General features: G+C 40.8%; 1 protein-coding gene across 2 annotated transcripts in view; it reads left to right on the forward strand.

The window, feature by feature from the left end:
- Positions 1 to 16,074, forward strand: part of SPAG1 (sperm associated antigen 1) — a 101,232-nt gene extending 85,158 nt beyond the window's left edge. The window contains exons 14-20 of one of the 2 annotated variants that reach the window (XM_059994983.2): positions 1,110 to 1,276; positions 2,928 to 3,056; positions 4,963 to 5,092; positions 6,970 to 7,096; positions 12,221 to 12,385; positions 13,688 to 14,059; positions 14,166 to 16,073. In XM_059994983.2, coding sequence (XP_059850966.1) covers positions 1,110 to 1,276; positions 2,928 to 3,056; positions 4,963 to 5,092; positions 6,970 to 7,096; positions 12,221 to 12,385; positions 13,688 to 14,059; positions 14,166 to 14,297 — 1,222 coding nt within the window. In that variant the 3' untranslated portion in view covers positions 14,298 to 16,073. Of the gene's footprint in view, positions 1 to 1,109; positions 1,277 to 2,927; positions 3,057 to 4,962; positions 5,093 to 6,969; positions 7,097 to 12,220; positions 12,386 to 13,687; positions 14,060 to 14,165 lie in introns of both variants that reach the window. The other variant, XM_059994984.2, reaches the window with a different exon arrangement.
- Positions 16,075 to 24,553: the final 8,479 nt, after the last annotated feature.

The raw sequence follows: 24,553 nt of genomic DNA on the forward strand, positions 1-24,553 counted from the left end.
GCTAAGGTTGGCTCAGTGGGTTGTGTAGGCTTCCCTGTGGAGGTGACTAGTGCCTGTGTTCTGGTGGATGAGGCTGGATCTTGTCTTTCTGGTGGGTAGGAACCACCTTTTTTTTGAAACCAGATTTTTCCCAAAGACATAATTCAGTTTTGTTTTAAAATCTAAGTATGATATTTTGTAAGTTTAAAGTGATGAGAAAGTGATAATCAGGGATGTTATCTCAATATTATGATAGCCATTAGCAAATGTCATTAATACAAGGGCCCTCGTAGTAGACTGCAATATCCTATTCTTTCATCTTTATGCATATGAAAACAAAAAGAGTGAATAATTTTAGAGATGTAAAAAAACACAAGGTAAAGAGTATCTTAACCACAGGTAAATGTTTCCAGAAGAAGCACTATTCCATGTAACTGCTGCTCCTCATCACTTTTAACAGCCAGTGTTATATACCTGTGTTTCGTATACACTTTGGGCATAGAAATTCCAAAGTAATTCTGATTATTCTCAAGAGTAGTACGTTATCAATTTCGTAATTATATGAAATGTTATGCAGGGGATATTTCTTCTAGGCCTCCTAACTTTCAGTTTTATACTTCACTTTTTTAAAAATTAAAATTTTATTGCATATACATTAAAATTTTTTTAAACTAATTAGAAATGTCTTAATTTTTTCTTGTGATGCAAAAAGGATCTAAAGTTACATAGTTTGGGGCAATTTTTTTTTTTTTTTTTGTGGTGCGCAGGCCTCTCACTGTCGTGGCCTCTCCCGTTGCAGAGCACAGGCTCCGGACGTGCAGTCTCAGCAGCCATGGTTCACGGGCCCAGCCGCTCCGCGGCATGTGGGATCCTCCCGGACCGGGGCACAAACCCGTGTCCCCTGCATCGGCAGGCAGACTCCCAACCACTGCGCCACCAGGGAAGCCCTGGGGCAATTTTTAAGAGTCCTTTTTAAGACTGTTTATGTGGATAGCAAATGGCTTGATTGTATGCTTTCTACAGGGGAGTACAGAAATGCATCGCATTTGTACATTTTACTCTTGATATGACCTCCAGTAATGTAGAAAGCAAATTGCATGATCAACAGAGGAATCTGATTTTCTTTTTAGGATAACAAAAATCCTAATGGCCCTGGATGGACCAAGCTGGCGGGAGAAGCTGTCGCCCATTCCTGCTGTGCCCACTTCCGCACAGTTGCGAGCTTGGCGGCCTGTGGCAGAGACGCTGCCAGACCAAGTGGGAGGTTCCTGCAGCCATCACCAACCGGGCATCACAGGTAGGGGAAGCCTACACTTATTTCTTTTGACGGTTATCGGGAGCTGTGCATGTATTTTCACAGTAAAGCAGAAGGATAAGTGCCTGAACTCAGGCGTCTGCTATGGGTTTAAGTTAAGACCCTGTTCTCCCTCTTTCTAACTGCAGTCTTAGGAAGTTGCCACATACCTCCAGTGTTTGTATATGAAAGGGGGAAATATGAGGTAACTGTCTCATGGAGTTATTCTCAGGAATAAATGGAGAGTTGCATATGAAATACTTAGCACATGTGCTGACTGTGTAAGCTTATAGTAGCCTCTTAATAAACGTTAAGTCAGCATTATTATTAAAAATAAGAAAAAAGAATTGAGTAGCATATAGTTCTCTACACACCATGTATGTGGCAAGGCTAGTTTAATGAGATTGATGTTTTTGAAATAATCAAGCAAAATAAAGCCCTACGAATCACCCTGGCTACTGTGATGAGATTCAGTTATAGAAAGCCAAGGAAGGAAGAGATAGGGGCATTAAGAAACTACCATAATAATCCAGTCAAGAGATAAGGGTGGCTTGAATAAAGAGGGTAGTAGAAGAGGTAGTGAGAATTATTAGATTCTAGTTACAATTTAAAGGTAAAGCTGACTAGTTGGATGTGGGAGAAGAGCTACAGATAATTTCAGGGTTTCTGTCTTGAGAAAGTAGAAGGATGGAAGTGCCATTTATTAGATGTGAAAACCGCAGAAAAATTAGATTTGGAACAATCAAGAGCTCAATTGTGAACACATCAAGTTCAGAAAACCTACTAGACATTCAAAAGAACTTAGAGTTTGAGAGGGGAGGAGGTTGTATTGACATATAAACTTGGAAGCAGGCAGGTTATAAATGATATTTCAAGTTATGAGGTTAGATGAGATCACCAAGGTTTTACAAAGTATAATTGAGAGATCTAAAGATTAAGTCTTAGGGAATGCCATCATTTATTATAAGAACTTCTATGTACTTCCATATGAATTTTATAAATCTCACCATGCAGAAATTCTAGAATGTCAAAGATGCAAGGCTTTAATTTAAAACATCGTTTGGTTGTTTACATTTAAGGTTGCGGATAGGGCTATATAACATCTGACTTTGGTTTTACAAAGCAGAGAGGGAGTAGGAACAAAAATTGTTACTCTGTAGTAGCACCTTTCTCCCATCCTGTGGAGTGTTTTGGGGAACATGCCCAGGAAGATCTCTATTAAGTAACAACAAGAAAGTATACATTTTTTTCAGGCTGTGCCACCATGCCAAGGGAAGGGACCAGAGCCTCACAAATCATGAAACGACTGACAGAAGTTGGGGTCACATGGATCCTTGTAATTTAATCCCAATTTTCTTATAAAATAAACTATAGGTTTTAAAAAAAAAAAAAAGCCCTACAACATATATCTAGCAGTACCTCCTTCTGCCTTGTATCGTAGTTGTTCACATCCATACATACATCCTCACAGTGCTTATCTCAGAACTTTGTGCAGAGTGTTTAATGTGGCTTCACGCTTGCCTTCTGCTTGAAAGCTGGCTGAGGCTCCATTTCTCCTGCCTGCTTAGCAACCCCATGTGTGTCTGTGTCGAGCTTCATCTTGCAGACGTGCTGAGCCATGATGTCCCAATGGCTCACCCTTTTCATTGCCTAGAAGGAAGATGCCGGGAACTTCTGCCAAGGCTTTTAGATGGTTCAGCAGTCCTGGGGAAAACATGGAGATCTCTAGCTTCTAGAATCCATTATGAATGGGGCCTGGCACAAAGCGTTTACTCAGTAAAGGGTAGCTATTCATTACTAATAACTTGCATATACTAACCATACTATAGATATGTGATAGTGAATCATAAGCACAAGAATAATCAGCTCTTTCTGTTCATATTTGTGTACTAATTATTAGTGAGACTGGATACCAAAGGCTTAAAAACAATGTAGGAAGAAAAGCTTGAGGAAAGTTTTTCAGCAACTTGGAAGAAAAAAAATCCTCTGTAATATTCTGTTTCAGAGCTTAGATGTACCAAGATTTATGGGGACTGTCATTTGGCCACATAGTGTGAGTTCTTTTGAAACATGAACGATTAGGCAGAAATATTCTGTAATTTGAAATAAAGGATGAAAAGTTAATATGTCATGCCATTTGTGCAGAGGGACAGATAAGATTATTTTTTACATTCCAAGTTTATACTATAAATTCAGTACATCTATCAAGATTTTTAGATCACAGAATTTAAAGGCATATTTTAAAATTGTTATGCAATTTTATTTTATATCAAGATACTCCATAGAGTAAAGTTATTACATAGATTTAAAACTTTAAATTTTAACATTTTATGTATGTTAGAAAATTTTGGTTGCAAGTAACAGAATATCTGTTGACTTATAACTGTAAGGAATAGTTTTGGCTCAAGTAACTGAAAGGGCCCAGACAGGCTCTAAAATCAGGCACAACTTGTCAGGGCTCAGGCTCTGGCCAGAAATAATAGAAATGTAGCGGTTTTAGACTTCATGTCTGCACATATCAATGTCCAAAAGGAGAGAGGCACCATTGCTTTTGGTGGCATTAATTTAAGAATGAGGAGATGTGTTGCCCCAAAGACCCAGCTTTTTTAGCCTGTTATTCTGTTGGCTGAGCTCTGTTGGTATTTATTCTAATGGGTCATGTGCCCATTGCTGAACCCCTCCCTGTAATGAAGAAATGCCATGCCATGAGTTCCCGATCAGTGGGGTCAGCTTCCCCCGGACACATGGGCTGAGTAGGAGAGGAGTGATAGCTGAATGAATGTTGAGGTACCCTTAGGAAGAAGGAAATGGATCCTGAGTGAGGAGTCAGCCATGCTCACTGCAAGATAATAGGCAATAGTAATAGTTGGGACTCTGATCGCAGATAACAGAAAACCCAACCATTAATGTCTTAAGCAAAAGAGGTTGTTTATCGGCACCCCTTGTGGAAAAGGCCGCAAGTAGGATGGCTGCAGGGATGACTGGATTCGGCACTCAGAGGTTATTCGTTAGCTGCCTGTCTTGGCCTCTCTCTTGCTCTGTTGGCCCCATTCTCAGACAGATTCTCCCCTTGCATCGCACGATGGCAAAATAGCTCCTCCTTTTATCCTCACGTTCTACGGCAAAGAGCAAGAATTACCTTACCAGAAGCTGCCACTAAAATCTTATTGTAGCTCATTGGCTCTCATAGGTCCATTCCTGACCAATTAGATTATTGTGGCCAAGGGAACATAGTGTGCTGGTTAGTAAAACAAAGATTACTCCGAAAGGTAGGGCTAGGGTGGGATTTGCTTTACTTAAACCTTAGAAGCAGAGAGTGGAGGAGGTGTGATTCCAAGGAAACTCGGACTGTTGGAAGGTGTCTAATTCAGGCTTTAATGGGTTTGTTTGTTCACTCTTCATGAAATAGTTACTACACCAAACACTAGATATTTCTATCTCCAGCAGAGAAAAGAAGGCGTGCCAATATGGATAAAAGGATAGAATCACTTGTATTTTATTTTCTAATTTGAAAAAATAGTGTCATAATTGTATAATCATTTTTACTTATAGCCAATTTATCTTTTTAATTTGTATACAACGTTTTGTTCCATTTAGACTTTAGCTCTGTATGGTTTGTGGTCACTTAACTTACAGTTTTGTAAAGGTGCTTATATGAATACTTGCTCTTTTTTGTGTGTGTCCCATAGATGAAGAAATGTTTAAAACCCTTAAAGAAGAAGGAAATCAATGTGTAAAGGACAAAAACTATAAAGATGCCCTTAGTAAATACAGTGAATGCTTAAAAATTAACAAGGAATGTGCCATTTATACAAACAGGCAAGTTCTTTGTAACTTTCTATATTTCTTATGTTCATAGTTTTGATGAAAAAATTATAGATAAATTACTTGCCAAAGTTTATTCCCATGATTCTGAGACTCTATGTAGCAAATTGTTTTAAGTGAGTGTTTTTTAAAGAGGTGGGGCTATCGGAGAGATTGAAAATGTGATGTGTCTCGGAGCTGGGAGGTTCCCGCGTGGCCATGGCTGCCCTGGCTGGTGCTGCTTTGATTCTCCGTGGTGTGTGGCCTCGCCGCGGCTCGTGAGGAGGCCTCAGCGCGGTCCTCCAGAGTGGGAGCAGGAATCAGCTGCCTTTCAAACTAGTGTCTTAAGGGCCCCTTTTCTCTTGAAGTGCTAAGGGAAGGGCCCAGCATCTTCTAATGTGTAGTAGGAATGGGCAGATTTTTCCAGAATGCTGCTCAGGTGCCATGTTTAACACATTATGGTAAGAAAGATAGTTAACCTAGAATATGGTGATTTGGGGATTTTTAGGGCATAGATGGAGTCTGCAGTGACAAGGAAGAATAAGGTATGGTTCCTAAAGAACAGGGGCTCAGCATGGGTTCTCCTAGCCATTTCAGAAAAAACTTTTAAACTTAATCTCTCACTGCTTTGTTTTTGTACATGTTTTCCTCTTTTGGCAGCCTTTTTTGTGAAAGATTCTGTCACTGAACCCAACAGGTACTTTTCTGCCCTTCTCCTGTTCAGCCTCGGTGGCCTTGGGCATCACTGGCCACTCAGTTTTTCCTGGAGACCACCTCTCCTCTTGGCTGCGGTGCAGACAGCTCACTTGCCTGGCTCTCCCCTTCTCACTTTTCTTTTTTCTTTCCCTGGTGTTCTCGGGCTTCTAAAGGCATAGATCCCTTGTCTGCTCTAATGTTCTCTGGGCCATTTAATCCTCTCCCCAGCTCCATTTACCACCTTCCAATTATGTCCCCCAAATCTTTGTCTCTGAGCCCCGGACCTGAGCACCTCCCTCCCTTCTGCACTCATGGTGGGTTATCATCCCTGACCTACGCCTCCCTCTCCAGTCTGTCAGCAGCTCAGATGTCCTACCTTCTAAATTCCTCTTGGGCGTGAGCCTTTCTGTCCACCCTCACCGTCAGCCCCTCCTCCGGCTGACACCGGCTCTCCCTGGACGTCTGCAGTGCCCTCCCAGGTATGCCCGCACAGTCATGTTCCCTCTGATTCTCCATGCTGCAGCTGGAGCGATCTTCCTAAAACATGGTGAATAGATCAGCCTCTGCTTAAAAACCCATCACTGGACTACCATTAACCTTGGGATAAAGCTCAGCCTCCTGCCGGGACCTTTCTGATCTGGCCTCCCACTCTCCCAGCCTCATCACCACCATAGCGCTCTTTTCTTAGTCCATCAAGAGCACCGTGTTCTCTGTCACCGTAGGACTTTGCACGTGCTGTGCCCTCCCTACATATTAAATCTCAGCCCAGTACCTTTGCATTGGATAATTCTCAATTTGTACTCTGGGCTTCAACTTAAACGTCACTTCTTCTGGGAAGTCTTCCCTGACTATTCCTCCCCTTGCTTCAGCTCCACCAAATGTGATGAGAGTCTCAGCTCTGTGCTACCAGAGCATCCTCTACAGATTTTATTGTGTTTGCTTCTTTTGACTGTCTCTTCCCCTAGACTGCAGCCTCCTTGAGGGCCGGGACTGTTTTGATTGCGGTTGTATCCCCAGGGCCCTAATTTCAAGTATTGCAAGAAAATGCCATAATTGGAGGAAAATGTTAGGTTTCAATTGCAGCAGCTGTGGTATAGAAACGGACTTATTTATCTATTTTCTGATTTCTGTTAGTTGTCCAAGTTTATAGATATGTTGTTTTTACTTCCATAATGCTGAGTTCCATTACATACCAGAGCCCTCTGTTACTTGAAGCTGGGCCAGTTTGAAGAGGCAAAGCAGGACTGTGACCAGGCGCTTCAGATAGATCTCGGGAATGTGAAGGCATGCTATAGACGAGCTCTTGCTTACAAAGGACTCAAGGTGAGGAAATCTTCGTTTTAATATATAAATGTCAGCTCTAAACAGATCATGTGGTTTTCATGAACGTAAATTGTGGGCTCAAGGAATGGCAGTGACATTATCCTGGGATTTAATCCCAGTTCTGTACTCAGCAGTCCCAAAACCTTGGAAGATGCCTCAGATCTCCCCAGACTATAATGTGGAGCTAGATAATTTCTAAGATTCCTTCCAGCTCAAAAGCGATGATTTATTTCCTGATTTTCTAAGGAGTGTTGTTAGTTATAATAGGTCCACTTTAAAGGACAGGAAGGTTTGTTTGAATTACTGAAGGCCATCATCACCGCCACTGGATTCCTCAAGCAGGGGACTGCGGTTGTCTGTAGGGTGGGAGGGAGGTATCGGAACGGAGAATGTGTTCACCCCATGGACGTTGGTAGAGACATGGCAGAGGCTGGGAAGTTTGTTGTGATTTGGGCTGTAAACTGGCCGGTGGTCAGCGTGAGGCTATAGAATGGCATTCTTCTCTAAGAAAACCACACCATTATTTTCAAGGAGTGTATTGTATAATTACGTTTTTCTTTATGATGATTCTTCTGTGCAGAAAACTTGAGTGAATGTTCACATTTGTAGAAAATAACATGACAAGGAAAAATTAGAACATACTGGGAAATGGCATTTCCTGAAATGGTATTTTTAAAGAATCAAGTTGATTAAGGTTTAATACAATGAAATTCACACATTGTCAGTGTACAGGTCATTGACTTTTTTTTTTCCTCTTTAAAGTTTTTTTTAACTGAGATATAATTGACATTTTATATCAGTATCAGGTGTACAACATAGTGATTTGGTATTTGTATATACTGTGAAATTATCACAATATGTGTAGTTCACCACACAGTTACAAATTTTTTGTGTGTGACAAGAACTTTTAAGATTTATTCTCTTAGAGACTCTCCAATATACAATACACGATTACTATCTCGAATCACCATGCTGTTTACATCTCCATGACTTATTTTATAACTGGAATTTTGTACCTTTTGAGGGTCTTCAACCTTTCCCACCCATCCTCCACACCCCAACTCCCACCTTGCCTCTGGAAACCACCATTCTGTTCTTGATGTTTCTGTGAGTTCAGGTGGTGGGTTTTTTTGTTGGTGGTGGTTATTTTGGGTTTTTTGGATTCCACATGTAAGTGAGATCATAAGGTAATTGTCTTTCTCTGTATGACTAATTTTACTTAGCATGATGCCTTCAAAGTCCATCATGTTGTCACAAATGGCGGAACTTCCTTCTTTTTTATGGCTAAATAATATTCCATTGTGTATGGAATATTCCATAATATTCCATTATGGCTAAATAATATTCCAATAATATTCCTTGTGTAGGCATTCCATTCCAAGGATGCCTTCAAAGTCCATCATGTTGTCACAAATGGCAGAACTTCCTTCTTTTTTATGGCTAAATAATATTCCATTCCATAACATTTTCTCTCTCTTCATTCACTGGTGGACACTTAGGTTGCTATTGTAAATAATGCTGCAGTGAGCATGGGAGTATCTTTTCAAGTTAGTGTTTTCGTTTTCTTTGGGTAAGTACAGGTTTCTGTCTCAGGTGGCTGAGCAGTACAGTGTGATACAGGAGGGTGTACAGCAGGAGGGAGAGATTTGAGGGAGGAGTGTTGACCTTATTGAGTTTGAGAGAGTTCCTGTAATTCCCTGCCCATCACTGTCAGGGAAATATCTAAAAATATATTCCGTAAAACCTAGGTTTTGTTGAGAGAGGGTGGTCATGTTTTTGTGTCCTGTATCAAATGAGTACGACCTGTGTGCACTGAGTGCTCAGGCTTTTCTAGGTCCTAGATCCCCTCAGGCTGCAGTGGAGCCACACCTCTACCCCTGACCAGCAGGGCCATGCAGCTGCCCTGCCTTTCCTCCCCTCCCCCGCCCTTCTAAGTTTGTTATATAGCACACAGATGAACAGGCAAGTGAAGAGGTGTGTAGGACGAGGTCCAGAAATGTCTTGAGCGCAGGAGCTTCTGTCCCCATGGAACTGGGATGCGTCACCCTCCCAGCATGTGGATGCCCCACTCACCAGCCCAGCAGCTCCACAGCTGCACTGTGTCCTGTATTCACAGTGTGTTCACTGTATTCCCAGGGCCCAGGCGACCTGACCTGACCCCTTTCTTTTGTTAGCAACATACTCATTTGTAAACCTCATGTAAAGATTTCCTAGGTGGTGTGTGGCACCATGAATTAAAAGAGGCTTCCTGAAAATTTACTCAACTGTTTTTGAACTTGATGGATTTGGGTCCGTGAGGTACTCATGATCTGCATGACTCATGAGTTTATATCCAGACCCTTAGAACAGGTTTATCCCATACTGGCTGCCTGACTCTTTGAACTTGTTTACTTGATTCAAAGTCAGAAGTTGTACCTAATGAAAGACCGGAATTCCTTGGAATGAATTCTAGAAATTGTATTATGATGCAGAAAGATAATCCCAATTTTTAGTAATGCTATCCCACTGGAGTATGAGGCTGGCATCTTTCCTGGTTTGATTTCTTATAACTTGATCTGTATACCCTGTAGTTTACGTGCCAAGTGAATTTAATTTCAGGATCTTCAAAGGCTACCACTGCTTATAAAACGCATCAGAACTCACACCTGGATTGGCTTCCCCTGTGTGACTGGTGAGGAAGTGGCACAGAGGCTCACAGGGAGCTGGGGCCCTGCCTGTGCTTTCTCAGATATTTTGTTCATTTTCTAGCTTGCTTTATTTTTATTTTTTCTGTGTGCCAGGTTTGAAAAATATAGGGCTTTCCTTAATGTTCAGCTGTTCTTCATAAGAAAAGATAATTGAACATTTTGCTTTTACTTACAATTTATATCTTCTGTCGAGTGCCACTCACGTGCCAGGCCTTGGGAGCATAGAGGTGGTAAGACATAGTGCCTGCCTTAGGGAATTCACAGCCAACCGGGGATGCTATCAGGCCAAAAGTATCAAAAAGAGTAATATCGTCTAAAATAATTGCTGTTATTGGAGTTTAAGCACATTTATTAATAGTAAATGTTATCACAAACACGTGATTATACTTTACCTTTTTTTTTTTTTTTTGAGGCCTGATAAGGTTATTAGCAACTTTTAACGTCCTCCTTTTTGCTGGAGCCGCACTTTTCTCTCTGTGTGAGCTCTGCTCTGCCCCCCACTCTGCGTGGCTGGCTTCCCTTCAGGTCCTTTGTTCTCTGACACCCGTGTCAAAGGAGACTCCTTCCCCTCGTTAGCATCCGTCTCCATCCTTGCTTCTCTTAATTGCATAAATGACAGTGCACGCTTACTTTATTTATTCATTTGTTCACTTGTTTTCTTACTGTTTCCCCTCATAAGACGTAAGCTTCCACGAGGGCCAGGGCCCCGGCTGTCCTTTCTCCCATGGTGTCCTAGCCCCTGGCCCACGGAGGCCGGATCTAGTCTGATGCTGTGTTGACCCGGCACCCCGGCCCCTCCTCTGCCACCGCCTCCCTGCTCCATGGCCATCCCCGTGCCTCCTGCTGTCGGGCCCTCTCTTCACACTTGCCTGCCTCTGTTTAACATTTATCAAAGTGTATTTCTTGCTTTCTTAGGTTTCTTCCAACCAGACAGATTGGTCTTTAGGCACAGTTGTTCCTTGAATGGATGAAAAAATAGTCATGTCAGCTCCTTGCCGGTGGCCTTCTATTCCCAAGGCTGCAGCTCACAAATCTCCATTTTCAGGCCTCTCACTTGAGCTCCACAACTGTCTTATCATTCACCTTCTGCTCATTGCTGCTTGCATCATCTCAAAGATCATCTTTCTATGCCTCAGTTTCCTCATCTTTAAATGGGGACAGTAACAGTATTTATAGGGCTATTGTGGGACTAAAATAAGAATACTTGCAAAATGTTGAGACGGGTAAGAGTTAGCTATTATTACTCCCTCAGCTTGCCCCGCTGCCCCCGCTTCTTGCCTTTCAGTATGATTCTGTGCCTGGAACACCTAGGATGGAAACACAGTGTCATTTGCCTTTTGTAGCAGGTTTTCCAACTGCGCTGTTGTGACAAAGTGCTATGTGGAGATTGTTGTTAATAGCGCTGATGTACTACAGTTTGTAAATAATTTACCTTTTTAAAAAATACGTTAGAGCAGGTTTAAGGTTATCCCTTTTAAACACATCACTCTTGCTCTAGTATGTTGCTGGGTGGAGTGGGAAGGGCCGCAGCATTACAGCTCGTCCCCCAGGAGTGTCGCGTAACCACCAGCTTATTTTACCTGTGCTTCAGCGTCCAGTGCATGCTGTTATTATATGTCGTGAGTACTTGAGAGGTGACACGTCATTGGAATTCCTGGCCTCCTCACAGAATTAATTTTGGCTTAATCAAAACACGGGTCTAGTCTGTAGTTCTAGAATGTGGCTTGTCACAGCAGACTGTGATTCTGCGGTGTCCGTCTCTGCCAGCAGGTTCTGTGCAGTGTCTGGTTAAGCGTAGATCCCTTCTCCTTCCCCTCAACCTCTCCAGTGTATTGCCTGACTCTTTATGGAGGAATAAAGGTTGACTCTAGGCTGTTTGAGCAGTAGGCAACCAGAAGGGTGTTACAGAACAGGGCATCATGGTAACAGCTAACACTGGCCCAGCTCTTTCTAAGGCTAAGCCACTCCCATGTTATTTTATTAATGAGCTGATTGCTCGGCACAACCTCGTGAAAACTAGAGTAGAATCTCTTTTCATCCTTACTTTCAAGATGAGCTGAAGTGGGATCTTGCTCAAGCTTTCATTACTAGTAGGTGCTGATGTGAGGCTGTTTGCTCTTTCATCTATTCATTCAGCAGACCACAAATGCCTGTGTGTGCCAGGGACTATGAAAGCTGTGGTGGTACAGAACTTAACTTGCCTTCTAACCCCAGATTCCGTGCTCACTCTTCTGTAGAGGATGGCCACTGTGTTGTGGGCTACAATATTTTAGCCCAAGACTTATCTCATAGGCCTAACTTTACTACTGCGGTACTAATGGAACCCACTACACATACTCTGTGTACTCATCTCACCAATTTCACTCCCACCTGGGCTCATCTGTGCCCCTTCTCCTTTTATGTATGAAAATTATTTTCTCTGCCTTCCTGCTTTCAGAATTATCAGAAAAGTTTAAACGATCTCCATAAAGTTCTCCTACTAGACCCAAATATTATTGAGGCAAAAATGGAACTGGAGGAGGTAACCAGAACCCTGAATGTTCAGGAGAATGCAGCATTATTCAACAAAGAAAAGGAGAGAAGGAAAATTGAGATTGAAGAGGTATGTGTATTTGATTATCTCTGAAAGTACTCTTTTGGAGATCCTATACTCATATGGGATTCTGAGGTCATATTCCTATGACTTTAAAAATTTTCATGTTTTTATTCTGATGATCAATGAAGACATTTTAACAAATTAATGACAAGATTTTTCTTTTGTTGTGACAATTAGCCATTGCATTTCCCAGCTTGGGTCCAAGGACCCTTGGGTGTCTGCATTCTTCCTTTCTGTGCTCCCCTCCCCTGGTACCACCGGCCTGTGGTTTTATTGCTTCCACTCCAGGTTGCCCTGCGAGCCTGTGGCCGCTGAGCTTTGCTTCCTGGTCGACCCAGGGAACCCTACAGGACTGATTCAATTTCAGTGGTCCTGCACGCCACACCCCATAGAGGGTTCGTGATTGATTTAGACTTTTTTAGTAAACTTGTAAACAAGACCGGCCTCATTAGGGGTCCTGGACTACCCTAGAATCAGACCTACCTTTGTGATTTCAGACAACTCAGTGCGTTGTGCTGTAGCCTTTTGTTTTGCCTTTAGTGAAGAATGTCAGCTCTTGGATTCCTGTGTATTCATGAATACTATATCAGCTACCTATCATCTTACATTTCTACTAAGAGTTATAGAGGCTAATATGTGAAAGAAGCTAGGGAGTTTTTTCCCTCTAAGGAGGGAAGGAAAAAGCTGTTTTAAGAGAAGTGAAAAATATAAGTTGACTTCTCTATCAAATGTAACGAAACAAGTAAATGTAAAATTTATCATGAAGAAGAGATATAAAGCTGTTACAGGTCTTCTTCCATGCAGCAGCTTTTACTTGTGGAAAATTATAAAATTTCACTGTCATATTCTCAGTGTCAAAATTTTTTTTAAACTTTAAAAATGAATGCTTTTATGAATGGATACTTTAAAAGTTCTCTTCCTAAAAAAAAAGATTTTATTATTATTACAAGTTATATATTTTTCACTTAGAACGACTAAACTACAGTCCACTTGTGTTTTTCAGTTCCTTCCCGTTTTTTGTTTTTTTTTTTTTTTTTTGCGGTACGTGGGCCTCTCACTGTTGTGGCCTCTCCTGCTGCGGAGCACAGGCTCCGGACGTGCAGGCTCAGTGGCCATGGCTCACAGGCCTAGCTGCTCCGCGGCATGTGGGATCCTCCCGGACCAGGGCACGAGCCCGTGTCTCCTGCATCGGCAGGTGGAGTCTCAACCACTGCGCCACCAGGGAAGCCCCCTTCCCGTTTTAATGAAGGTAACTTGGGGTGTGTGCAGTGGCCGTTGTGTCACAGTGTAATCTGTCTCCCCCTGAAGGTGAATGAAGGCCAGAAAGAGGAGCCTGAAAGGACCTCGGAGGACGTCTCCACTGACTCCCATGCTTCTGAGACGGGGGACACAAGCAACGGGCCACGAGAATTCTATGAGAAACTACCAATCCCCAAACCTAACAATGCCTACGAATTTGGCCAGGTTATAAACGCAGTCAGTACTAGGAAAGATAAAGAAGCCTGTGCACACCTGTTAGCCATCACTGAACCGAAAGACTTGCCAGTGTTGTTGAGCAACAAACTTGAAGGGGATACATTCCTGCTCCTCATCCAGTCTCTGAAAAATAATCTTATTGATAAAGATCCTTCTTTGGTATATCAGCATCTTTTATATCTGAGTAAAGCAGAAAGGTTTAAAGTAAGTGTCAAACTATGTTATTCATGGAGATTGATTTTTTTAGGGTTTTTATAACAACTTTAAAATGCCAGTTTGTATGCTAATATAATTTTTCTCCTTCTTTCAGATGATGTTGACACTGATTAGCAAGGGCCAAAAGGAGCAGATTAAACAGCTCTTTGATGACCTCTCAGACACACCAAACAAACATTTTACTTTAGAAGACGTGCAGGCCCTCAAAAGGCAGTATGAGCTTTAAATAAAGATTATTGTTAGATTTCTTCCATGCATATATGTGTCCCAGTAATGCTAATGAGATGGTATTGTAATAGAGTTGCATGGATAAAACCTGGCTTAGAAAAGATCCCTTGGTCTGGACTATAAACTATTTTACTTATTTTTATACATAGAACACATATATTCTACAATCTGCTTTTTATTAGTTGTAAATATTTTCTTATGTACCAGAGCTAACATCTTTATATTTAATAATAAGTATATCTGGAACTCGTTAAGATGCATTTTAATTTATATTATACATTTTCTTTTAATAACTGACTTGTTAAAATTTTGAGTTAAATTACACTTCTTTGGGTATGAAGGAGTCCTGTTAAGTTTGATAGAAATGTATTTCTTTACAGTTCATTTTTAAAAGTGAAAATCATTAAGTGATTATTACATCACTTTTATTTCCTGCTAAGATATATATATATCCCATTTTATACTACTTGTGGATTACAGGCCTCTAAGATGAAATGTAACACTTAAGTCTATAATATGAAATGATTATTAAATAAATTGTGATTATTAATTTAGAGCTATAAGAGGAACTTATTTTTTTCTAATATGGAAGCATTACCTAATAATTAAGAACAAAAATTGCCTGAAATTCTACTACTTTTTACTAGATTTTTAAAGGCAAGTTTCCCTTATGTGTTGCTTATATAAGCAATAACGAAACAACCACTATATAAAAGCAACTAAGCCTGCATTTCTATTTGAATTGTCACTCCCACACTTCCCCCAAACATTTTAAATGACTTCTCCCTCTTTTTTTCTTTTTTTCCCCCCTCCTTTAAGCATAATCATATTTATTCCCTTCCTGCAAAAGGGAAAGTGAAGAACTCTTTATATTGAGAGCTCCCTTGTTAACTGGGTCAGAGTAAAGGTGTTTCTTACGATAAAACCTTCAGGTCTCTATCAGTGTGCTGTCATTTATTCCTGTAGTCTTTGGTCAGGTTTCTTCTTCTGAAGCATTTTCTTGCTCTTTAGAAGAGCAGACGACGAAAGATGGCTATCACATTCATTATTACCATAGCCATTATTATCTAATATTTAATAATTAAAGAATATTTAAAGTATTGTGGGTAAATGGTTTCAAACTGTGCCATTTTTTAAAAAAACTATTCTTTCCTAAGCTCATAAATGAAAATCTGCTGTGATGGGTATTTAACTCTAGTCTTCAAGCAAATGAACAAAACAGTCTTCTCCTTTTGAATGATACTAAGTTTCTGTGCAAGTACATGATGGAGTGTGTTAGTAACTTTACAGTAGAAACATAAAAAGGAAACGTTCTCTTTTGTTGACAGTTACATACCCAGTACTAGCTGCATGGGGCAGCCTCTCCCGTGGAGGAGGTGGTAAGCAGTGAGCAAGTGCCGGGCTGTCCCAACTGTTGGGTTCACACCTGGAGAAACTTGTTTCTCCCCAGCCGGAGTCCTGAGGGAGGACCTCCATGACTGAAGGAAGGGAAGAGAAAGTGAAGGAAGCAGATAAGAATATCAAGGGCATTAAAGGAGCACAGTTCCTGCAGACAGCTTCAGGACTTCAGCAGGAAGTCTGCCCACAAGCCTCTGGGAGTACCCTACTTAGGGATCTCCCCACTGGGTCCGTGGGCATCCCCAACACCCCAAGTGCTAAACCCACACCTCCTGCCATTCTGTGACCAGATCCTTCTGCATGCTCCTGAGTGCTGCAGCAGTGAGAGCAGGCGCAGTCGTTGGAGTATTCTCAGAAGGATGGACCAGAGTCTGTGGGTAAGGGAGAAATTGCAACTGGAGCTATAACACCACCTTCTGGAAGACAAAAGAGAGGTTTCCAGCAGCCGGTCTGATGAATTCTAAGAATAAGGAGAAACATAAAAGGTTAAGGATTCTGCCACAAGGCAGAACAAGAAGAGTGGAGCGGGTCTACCCATTCAGAAACTGAGGAAACCCCTCATATAGCAACACCAATGATTAGTATCCCAACTGAAGGCAACCAGTAAAGATTTAAGGAGGTGCCTGCTACTTCAAATGCAAAAACAGCAACACAAAAATACAAGGAACATGAAAAATCAAAATATGTCACCTCCAAAAGATACCAGTAATCCTCCAACAATCGAGCTCAAAGCGACAGAATACTCTGATGTAGCTGATAAAGAGATCAGAATAGCTGTCCTGAAGAAACTCTTCTGAAGAAGCTGTTCTGAGGTGAGCTACAAGAAAACTCAGAAAGACAGCTTCATGACAATAGGAAGGAAAATACGTGAACAAAATTAACTCTTTACCAAAAAATAACAAAAAAGAACTAAACAGAAATTCTGGTGAATGAGATGAAGAATGCACTGGAGAGCCTCTGCAGTAGCTCAGAGCAGATGGAAGACAGAATAAATGACTTAGGGGATGAGAATTTTGAAATAAATCAGAATAAAAAAGAGCAAAGAAAGCATGCATGCTCTATGGGACTTGAGACAGAGAGCAAATATCAATACTAGAAGAATTGGGGATCCAGAGGGAGAAGGAGACAGAAAGTTTACTTAAGTAATAGCTGAAAACTTCCCAAATCTGGGGAGACTTGGACATCCAAATTCACAAAGCTAATAGATCACCCTGTTATCTAAATGTGAAAATACCTTCTCCAAGACACGTTGTAATGAAACTACCAAAAATCAAAGATAAAGAGTTCTAAAGGCAGCCAGGGGGGGAAAAAAAGTGTAACCTACGAAGGTACATCCATTGGGCTATCAACAGGTTTCTCACCAAAACCCCTGCAGGCTAGGAGAGAGTGGGATTACATATTCAGAGCATTGAAAGATTAAAAACTCCCAGCCAAGAATATTCTATCTAGCAAAGTTATTCTTCAGATATGAAGGAAAAATAAAGACTTTCTCAAGACAAACAAAAGCTGAGGGAGTTTCTCACCATTAGACCTGCCTTGCAAGAAATGTTGAAAGGAGTTCTTCAAGCTGACATGAAAAGAGGCTCATCAATGACATGAAAACACCTTTATACCTGTAAAGGTGAAAAATACATGCTCAAATTTAGAAAATTCTAATTCTATAATAAGACGGTGTATTAGCCACCAATTACAGATAAAGGTTAAAAGAAAAGAGTATTAAAAGTAACTATAGCTACTATAATTAAATATACAACATAAAACGATAGATTGTGACATCAAAAATGTAAAAGGGGGGCTAGTGAAGGGAGGAGTCTTCATAGGTGAATGAAGGTGCTGTCAGTGTAAAATGGACTGTTTCATCTATGAGCTGTTTTAGCTAAGCCTCATGGTAACCACAAAGCAAAAGTATAGGGCAGATTCATGAACGATTTCAGAAAGGGAAAACAGCATATCACCATGGAAAATCACCAGTTTACCAAGATGAAACAAAAGGAAAAAGAAACATAAGGAAAAAACAAAAACAAAGGGGAAAGAAACAATGGAAATAGAAACCAGAAAGCAATCAATAAGATGGCAATAGTAAGTCCGTACATATCAATAATTACTCTGAATGTATGGATTGAATTCAGTTAAAAGGCACAGAGTGGCTGGATTGATTAAAAAAACAAGACCCAACTATATGTTTCCTTCAGGAGACTCACTTCAGCTTTAAAGACACACAGGCTCAAAATGAAGGGATGGAAGAAGATATTCCATGCAAGTGGAAACCACAAAAAGTGGGGATAACCATACTAATATCAGACAAAATAGACCTTAAGCCAAAAACAATAACAAGAAGCAAAGAAAGTCATTATGTAATGATAAAGGGGGTCAGTAAGCAAGAATTTATAACAATCATAAAGATGTATGGGCTCAACGTAGGAACAACTAAATACATGACTAAGTGGGATTTATCCTTGGGATACAAGAATGGTTCAACACATGTGAGTTAATAAATCTAATATACCATATTAACAGAATGAAAGAAATAAATCACATGATGATCTCAATAGATGCAGAAAAAAGCATATAGCAAAATGCAACATCCTTTCATGATAAAAACCTGCAACAGATTGGATATGGAAGAAACATAACCTCAACATAATATAGGCCATACGTGACAAGCCCACAGCAAACATACTCAAGAGTGAAAAATTGAAAGCTTTTCCTCTAAGGAACAAGGATGCACACTGTCACCATTCTTATTCAATACTAGTATCATTAGTTCTCACTAGAGCAACTAGGCAAGACAAAGAAAAGGCATCCAAATAGGAAAGGAAGAAGTTAAATTTTCATTATTTGCAGATAGATGATATGATTTTATATACAGTCAGCCCTCTGTATCCATGGCTTGAATTCTGGGGTTGACTGAATCTACAGATTTAGAATCCATGAGAGGTTTATATAAGGGACTTGTGCATCTGTGAATTTTGGTATTGGTGGGGATTCCAGAAACCAGTCCCCCACAGATACCAAGGGACGACCATATAGAAAATCCCAAAGTCTCAACCAAAAAAACTCTTAGAACTAATCAACAAATTTAGTAAATTTGCAGGATACAAAATCATCATACAGAGATCAGTTGCATTTCTGTACACTAACAATGAAACACCTGAAAAATAAAACTATCCCACTTACAATAGCATCAAAAGCAAAATACCAGGAATAAATTTACTCAAGGAAATGAAGGATCCGTACAACAAAAACTACAAGACTTTGTTTAAAGAAATAAAGATGATGGGCTTCCCTGGTGGCTGCAGGGGACACGGGTTCGAGCCCTGGTCCGGGAAGATCCCACATGCTGTGGAGCAACTAAGCCCATGTGCCACAACTACTGAGCCTGTGCTCTAGAGCCCGCGAGCCACAACTACTGAGCCTAAAGCCCATGTTCTGCAACAAGAGAGGCCACCACAAAGAGAAGCCTGCGCACCACAACGAAGAGTAGCCCCTGCTCACTGCAACTAAATAAAACCTGTGCGCAGCAACAAAGACCCAACACAGCCCAAAATAAATTAATTTTAAAAAAAGGAAATCAAAGATGACTTAAACAAATGGAAAGATACCCCACACTCATGAATTGGAATAATTAATATTGTTAAAATGTCCATATTACCCAAAGCCATCTATAGATTCAGTGCAATCCCTATCAAAATTCAAATGGCATTTTTGACAGAAATAGAAAAAGAAATCCTAAAAATTTGTATGGAGCCACAAAAGACCCCTATAACCAAAGCAATTATGAGAGAGAAGAGCAAAGCTGGACGCATCACACTTTCTGACTTCAAACTATACAATAAACCACAATAATTAAAACAGTATGGTACTGGCATAAAAATAGACACAGACCAATGGAACAGAATAGAGACCCCAGAATTAAACCTCCACATATATGCCAACTAATATTAGACAAGGGAACCATAAACACCCAATGCGGAAAGGGTAGTCTCTTCAACAAATGGTATTGGGAAAACTGGGTAAACAAATGCAGAAAAAAGAAATTGGACTCCTCTTACACCACTCAGAAAAATTAACTAAAAATAGATCAAGGACTTATAAGACCTGATACTTTAAAGTGCCCATCAACTGATGAATAGATAAAGAAGATATGGAATATATATACTCAAAGGAATATTATTCAGCTATGAGAATGAAGGAAATCCTGTCATTTGTGACAACATGGATGGACCTTGAGGGTATTATACTAAGTGACATAAGTCAGAGACAAATACTGTGTGATACCACCTATATGTGGAATCTTAAAGCTGAATTCATAAAAACAGTGTAAAATGGTGCATATCAGGGGGTTAGGGGTGGGGGAATAGAAGAGATGTTGTTTAAGGGTCCAAACTAACAACTAGTAGATAAATAAGTCCTGGAGATCTAACACAGCATAGTGATTATAGATAACAATATTGTATTATAAACATCAAACTTGCTAAGAGACTAGACCTTAATTAGTCCCACCACAAAGAAGAAATGATAATTATGTGATGTGATAAAGGTGCTAGCTAGCAGTACCACAGCAATCATACTGTAGTATAGAAATGTATCAAGTAACATGTAGTACACCGTAAACTTATACAATGTTATATGTCAAATATATTTCAATGTAAAAATAATTGCAGGTGATTTTTTTTTTAGCTTCACTTTGTGCCAGGCACTGTGCCTAGTTTATCATACATTGTCTAGTTTAATCCTAATAACAACTCTGTTACAGATGAGGAAACCATGGCACAGAGAAAATTAAAAACAGAAAATTTAAGTTAAATTAAATCCTTATGAATTAACAAGGATTACAAATGCAGCAAATGGCCAGTCCAAGATTCAAACCTGGGCAGTCTTTCTTTTGAACTCATATGCGCTGTGCTGTGTAAAGGAAAATTTTAAATATATGAATGGAATAATGAGTAAGGTGCCTGGCCTTTAAGAATTACAGCTTAGTAGAGGCAATGGATATGTAAATTTACCAACTTTGGTACCCCAATAGAGGTATTTAGGGTGATTATGCAGGGCAAGAGGAGTGCTCAGCCCTGCCGTGAGAAGGTTAGGAAAGGTTTCAAGGAGTTAATGTTGCAGCTTGAGTTTGCCATTTGGATGCGAGAAAACAATGTGCCAGGCAGAGGAGACACAAAGGCATCAAGATGCATAGTGATGGTGCGTGTTGAATGAAAGGGTGAAATATCTGGACCTGTTTGGGGAACTGCATTTCACCTTAGTACTAGTAGAGCCTAAGCTTTGTGTGATAAAGCCTGAAGGAATTATAATTGGATATAGCTGCATGCTGCACATGAAATGGTAGTGATATCAGAGTTTTAATTATACAATTTAATTAATTATACAAATAGTTTAATTATACAAATAGTTCTTTTCCTAGTCAGGCATTACCACTCTTAACCAGTACCTGGTTTTCTTCCCCTTCTGGGGAAGCGAGTGAGGCTTCACTGCTGCTCCCCACCGATCCCCGTCACTCGCACTCAGCACGCCTGGCTCATCCTCTCCGTTCGCTCACGTTACCACCGAACCAGCCCTGTCGGTGGAAAAACTGTCTTCCACGAAACGGGTCCCTGGTGCCAAGAAAGTTGGGGACTGCTGGGGTACAGGTAAAAGCTGTCCGTCACTTCTGGGCCAGAGTATGCACGAGCTGGCACAAAGCCCTCACACAGCCTTTTCCCTCGCTGCAGTGACTGAGAAGGCCTCATGTTCCAGTTAGTGGGTCACAAGATGATGACCCCTCCAACAGCCTGGTGCTTTGAGTGTGGGCCTGAAGCAGAGGCCTGCTAATCTGCCCTGGACGGAGAGCCTAAACAGGAAAGAAGCTTTTTTGTGTTGGGCCACTGAGATTTTGGATTGTTTGTAATTATATCCAAAGACTTAACCTCTCACAGTCTGTTTCTGTATCTCTTCCACCTTAAGTCCTTAAATCTTTCATGAGTTCCTGGCCTGTAAAGCCAACTTCAAATGGTTCATCTCCACCTAGATGTCTCATTACTACAAATGTAATGTCCCCAAACTAAACTCTGTTCCCTCAAACTTAGGCTTCACTTGTTTAGTGAAAGTTACCAGCATTCATACACTGGCCTCGGCCAGGAACTTTGGCTTCATCCTAGACTTTCCTTGCTCTCTCAAACTCCACATCCAATACTTCATCCAGGCAACTTGTTTCATTACCCAGTATGGCGCACTCACTCAACACTGTCTGCTTTCAGGGCTTCCCTGGTGACACAGTGGTTAAGAATCCGCCTGCCAATGCAGGGGACACTGGTTCAAGCCCCAGTCCGGGAAGATCCCACATGCTGCGGAGCAACTAAGCCCGTGCACCGCAACTATTGAACCCGTGAGCCACAACTACTGAGCCCACGTGCCACAACTGCTGAAGCCCACGCGCCTAGAGCCTGTGCTCCACAGCAAGAGAAGCCACCACAATGAGAAGCCTGCGCACCACAACAAAGAGTAGCCCCCACTCGCCGCAACTAGAGAAAGCCCACATGCAGTAACAAAGACCCAACGCAGCCAAAAATAAATAAATAAAATAAATAAATAAACAAAACAAAAAAACACTGACTGCTTTCGCACGGAATGTTTCCCTGCTCCCGATGCTCTTCTCTCTTCCTTCCCTCCAGAAAAAACCGAAAGAGTGAATTCTTAGTCATCTTTTAAAATCCAGTTCAAATGGATTTTAAAATCCAGAGGGTTTTCCTCACCTCCCTTGGCTGAGTTAGATGATCTGTCTTTGTTTCCTCATGGTGCCATGTGCACAGCTCTATCATAGCTCTAAGCACTGCTGCGGTGTTCTGAGTTGACTTGTCTATGACAGAAAATGTCTCGTTTAGTTCTGTTCCCTACCTTGATGAGCAAAATGCCTGACACAGTAGAGACTCAATAAATCTGCATGGAATGAATGAGAAGCATTGCTAACTTTATCATTATATGTTAGGGTACATATATTAAATTATTTCAGCAGGATGTTTGCACTTGTTATATCTGATGGGTTGCTGTAAATCATGCATCCAGAAGTAGAAAAGTGTCAAAGTAATTCTCTATTAGAGTGAGGGTGATTTATCATCAAAGTTTAAACTCATGCCTTAGGGACCTTTTTAAGCAGTTTCTAGACTAGGAGTGAAGGACAAAATAGTAAAACAGAGAAGGAGAGAAAAAAAAAGAAAACACAGGCTCTGAAAACTATACATGACAATATACCTGAGCAAATCATAATCATTAAGTTTGCATATTTTTAAATGATTAGTAGGTACTGTCTCGCTGACAATCATGTTTGTTGTGGAATAACCTATGAAAATACCTTTTAAGCTATACACGACACAAGAGACTATCATTATTTCTGGTTCATGGACAATATGAAAGCTCCCTCTGTAAAGAACTAGAGTCTAGGATTCTACGTCTCCTGACTATGGCCCATCAGTTAATGTCCACTCTCTGCAGTTGCTACCACATGATCCCATGGTCCACTGCCCTGGCTGCCCTCAGCCTCCTGACCTTAGCAGAAATAACTGAGGCCATCCCATATGACTGCTCCAATCAGCTTCCCTTCCTCTTGGCTTATGACCAAATGTTCCCTGCTCCTTCTCTCTCTCCCAGAAAGCAGTATTCCTCTCCTTCCTAATGCTGATCCTTGATCCCACCCCCAAGAATAACACCTCTTGCATCTGCAATATGTCCCTTTCTATTACTGTCCCCACTCTAGCCTACAAACTGACTCAACTCTTCCCACCTAAAGAAGAGTCCCTCTTTCAACATCCAAGCTTCCATCCTTTTCTACACCATCCTGTTTTCAAAAATAGATAATTTTCTCCATTTTCCCCACCTCCCAAATTTCCTGTTTTGAAAGAAATTTGGCTTCTACCTCCCATCACTATTGAAACTGCTCTCAACCACCTGGATCAAATCCAGAAGGCTTTTCTTAGTCATAGAATTGTGTTACACTCTTGTAGCCTAAAGAAATTTTTTAGAGATAGTCTCACCTAAAGCTAATCCCTTTATTTATACTGAAGCCCAAATAAGAACACAACAAAATATTGTATAGTATGAAACGCTGAGAAGTGGTGACTGCGTTGGTTTTGCCCTTTTGCTGAGATTTGTGGGCAAAGGAGGTGAAACTGAAAGGTGAAGAAGCAAAGCTGTAAGGGCAGCTATAATACCGAATCTAAACTGGCTATTATACTTCTGAATTGCCCAGAATGAGTGCTAATCTATTTAGGCATATGCAGAGAGTACCTCCTTCATGAGCAAGATATCAAGATTAATCATGAGTTATAGCAAAACTTACATTAGAGTGAGTTCAAAGATAGTTTATTATACTTGCCTTTCTATTATTTCATGGGTTTGCTATCTAGAAACAGGATGAAGCAAAGCGGGTTCATTAGGAATTTGTTTTACTCTATTAGCCAGTTGGCACCACCCAGACCAAAAGGACCCCTAAGGACTGATGTGGAAGTCATGGGCTGCTGCCTCTCTCAATTCCCCACACGAGAGACGTCTGTTAGTGCGAAATCTGTCTCCAGAATACAATGCATTTCGTCAAGTTTATCAGTTTTGATACCTTTTGCCAAAAATCAAATAAAAGAGATGGTTGACGGTTAATTAATAAAGATCAGTGAAAAAGCAGCAGGAGACAGAGCTGCCCCTTCTTTTTTTCTGGGAAACTGCTTTAGTGCATAGACTTTGGCATTAGATAAACCTAGAATTAAATCCCAACCCAGGATTTAATTGATACTCAGGAGCTGTATAACCTTGAAGACTTTAGATTCCTCATCTGCAAAATGAGGAGGGATACCTTCCTACCACTCAGGGTTGTAGGATTAT

This window comes from Delphinus delphis, chromosome 17, assembly GCF_949987515.2.
Source record: "Delphinus delphis chromosome 17, mDelDel1.2, whole genome shotgun sequence".
Lineage (NCBI taxonomy): Eukaryota > Metazoa > Chordata > Mammalia > Artiodactyla > Delphinidae > Delphinus > Delphinus delphis.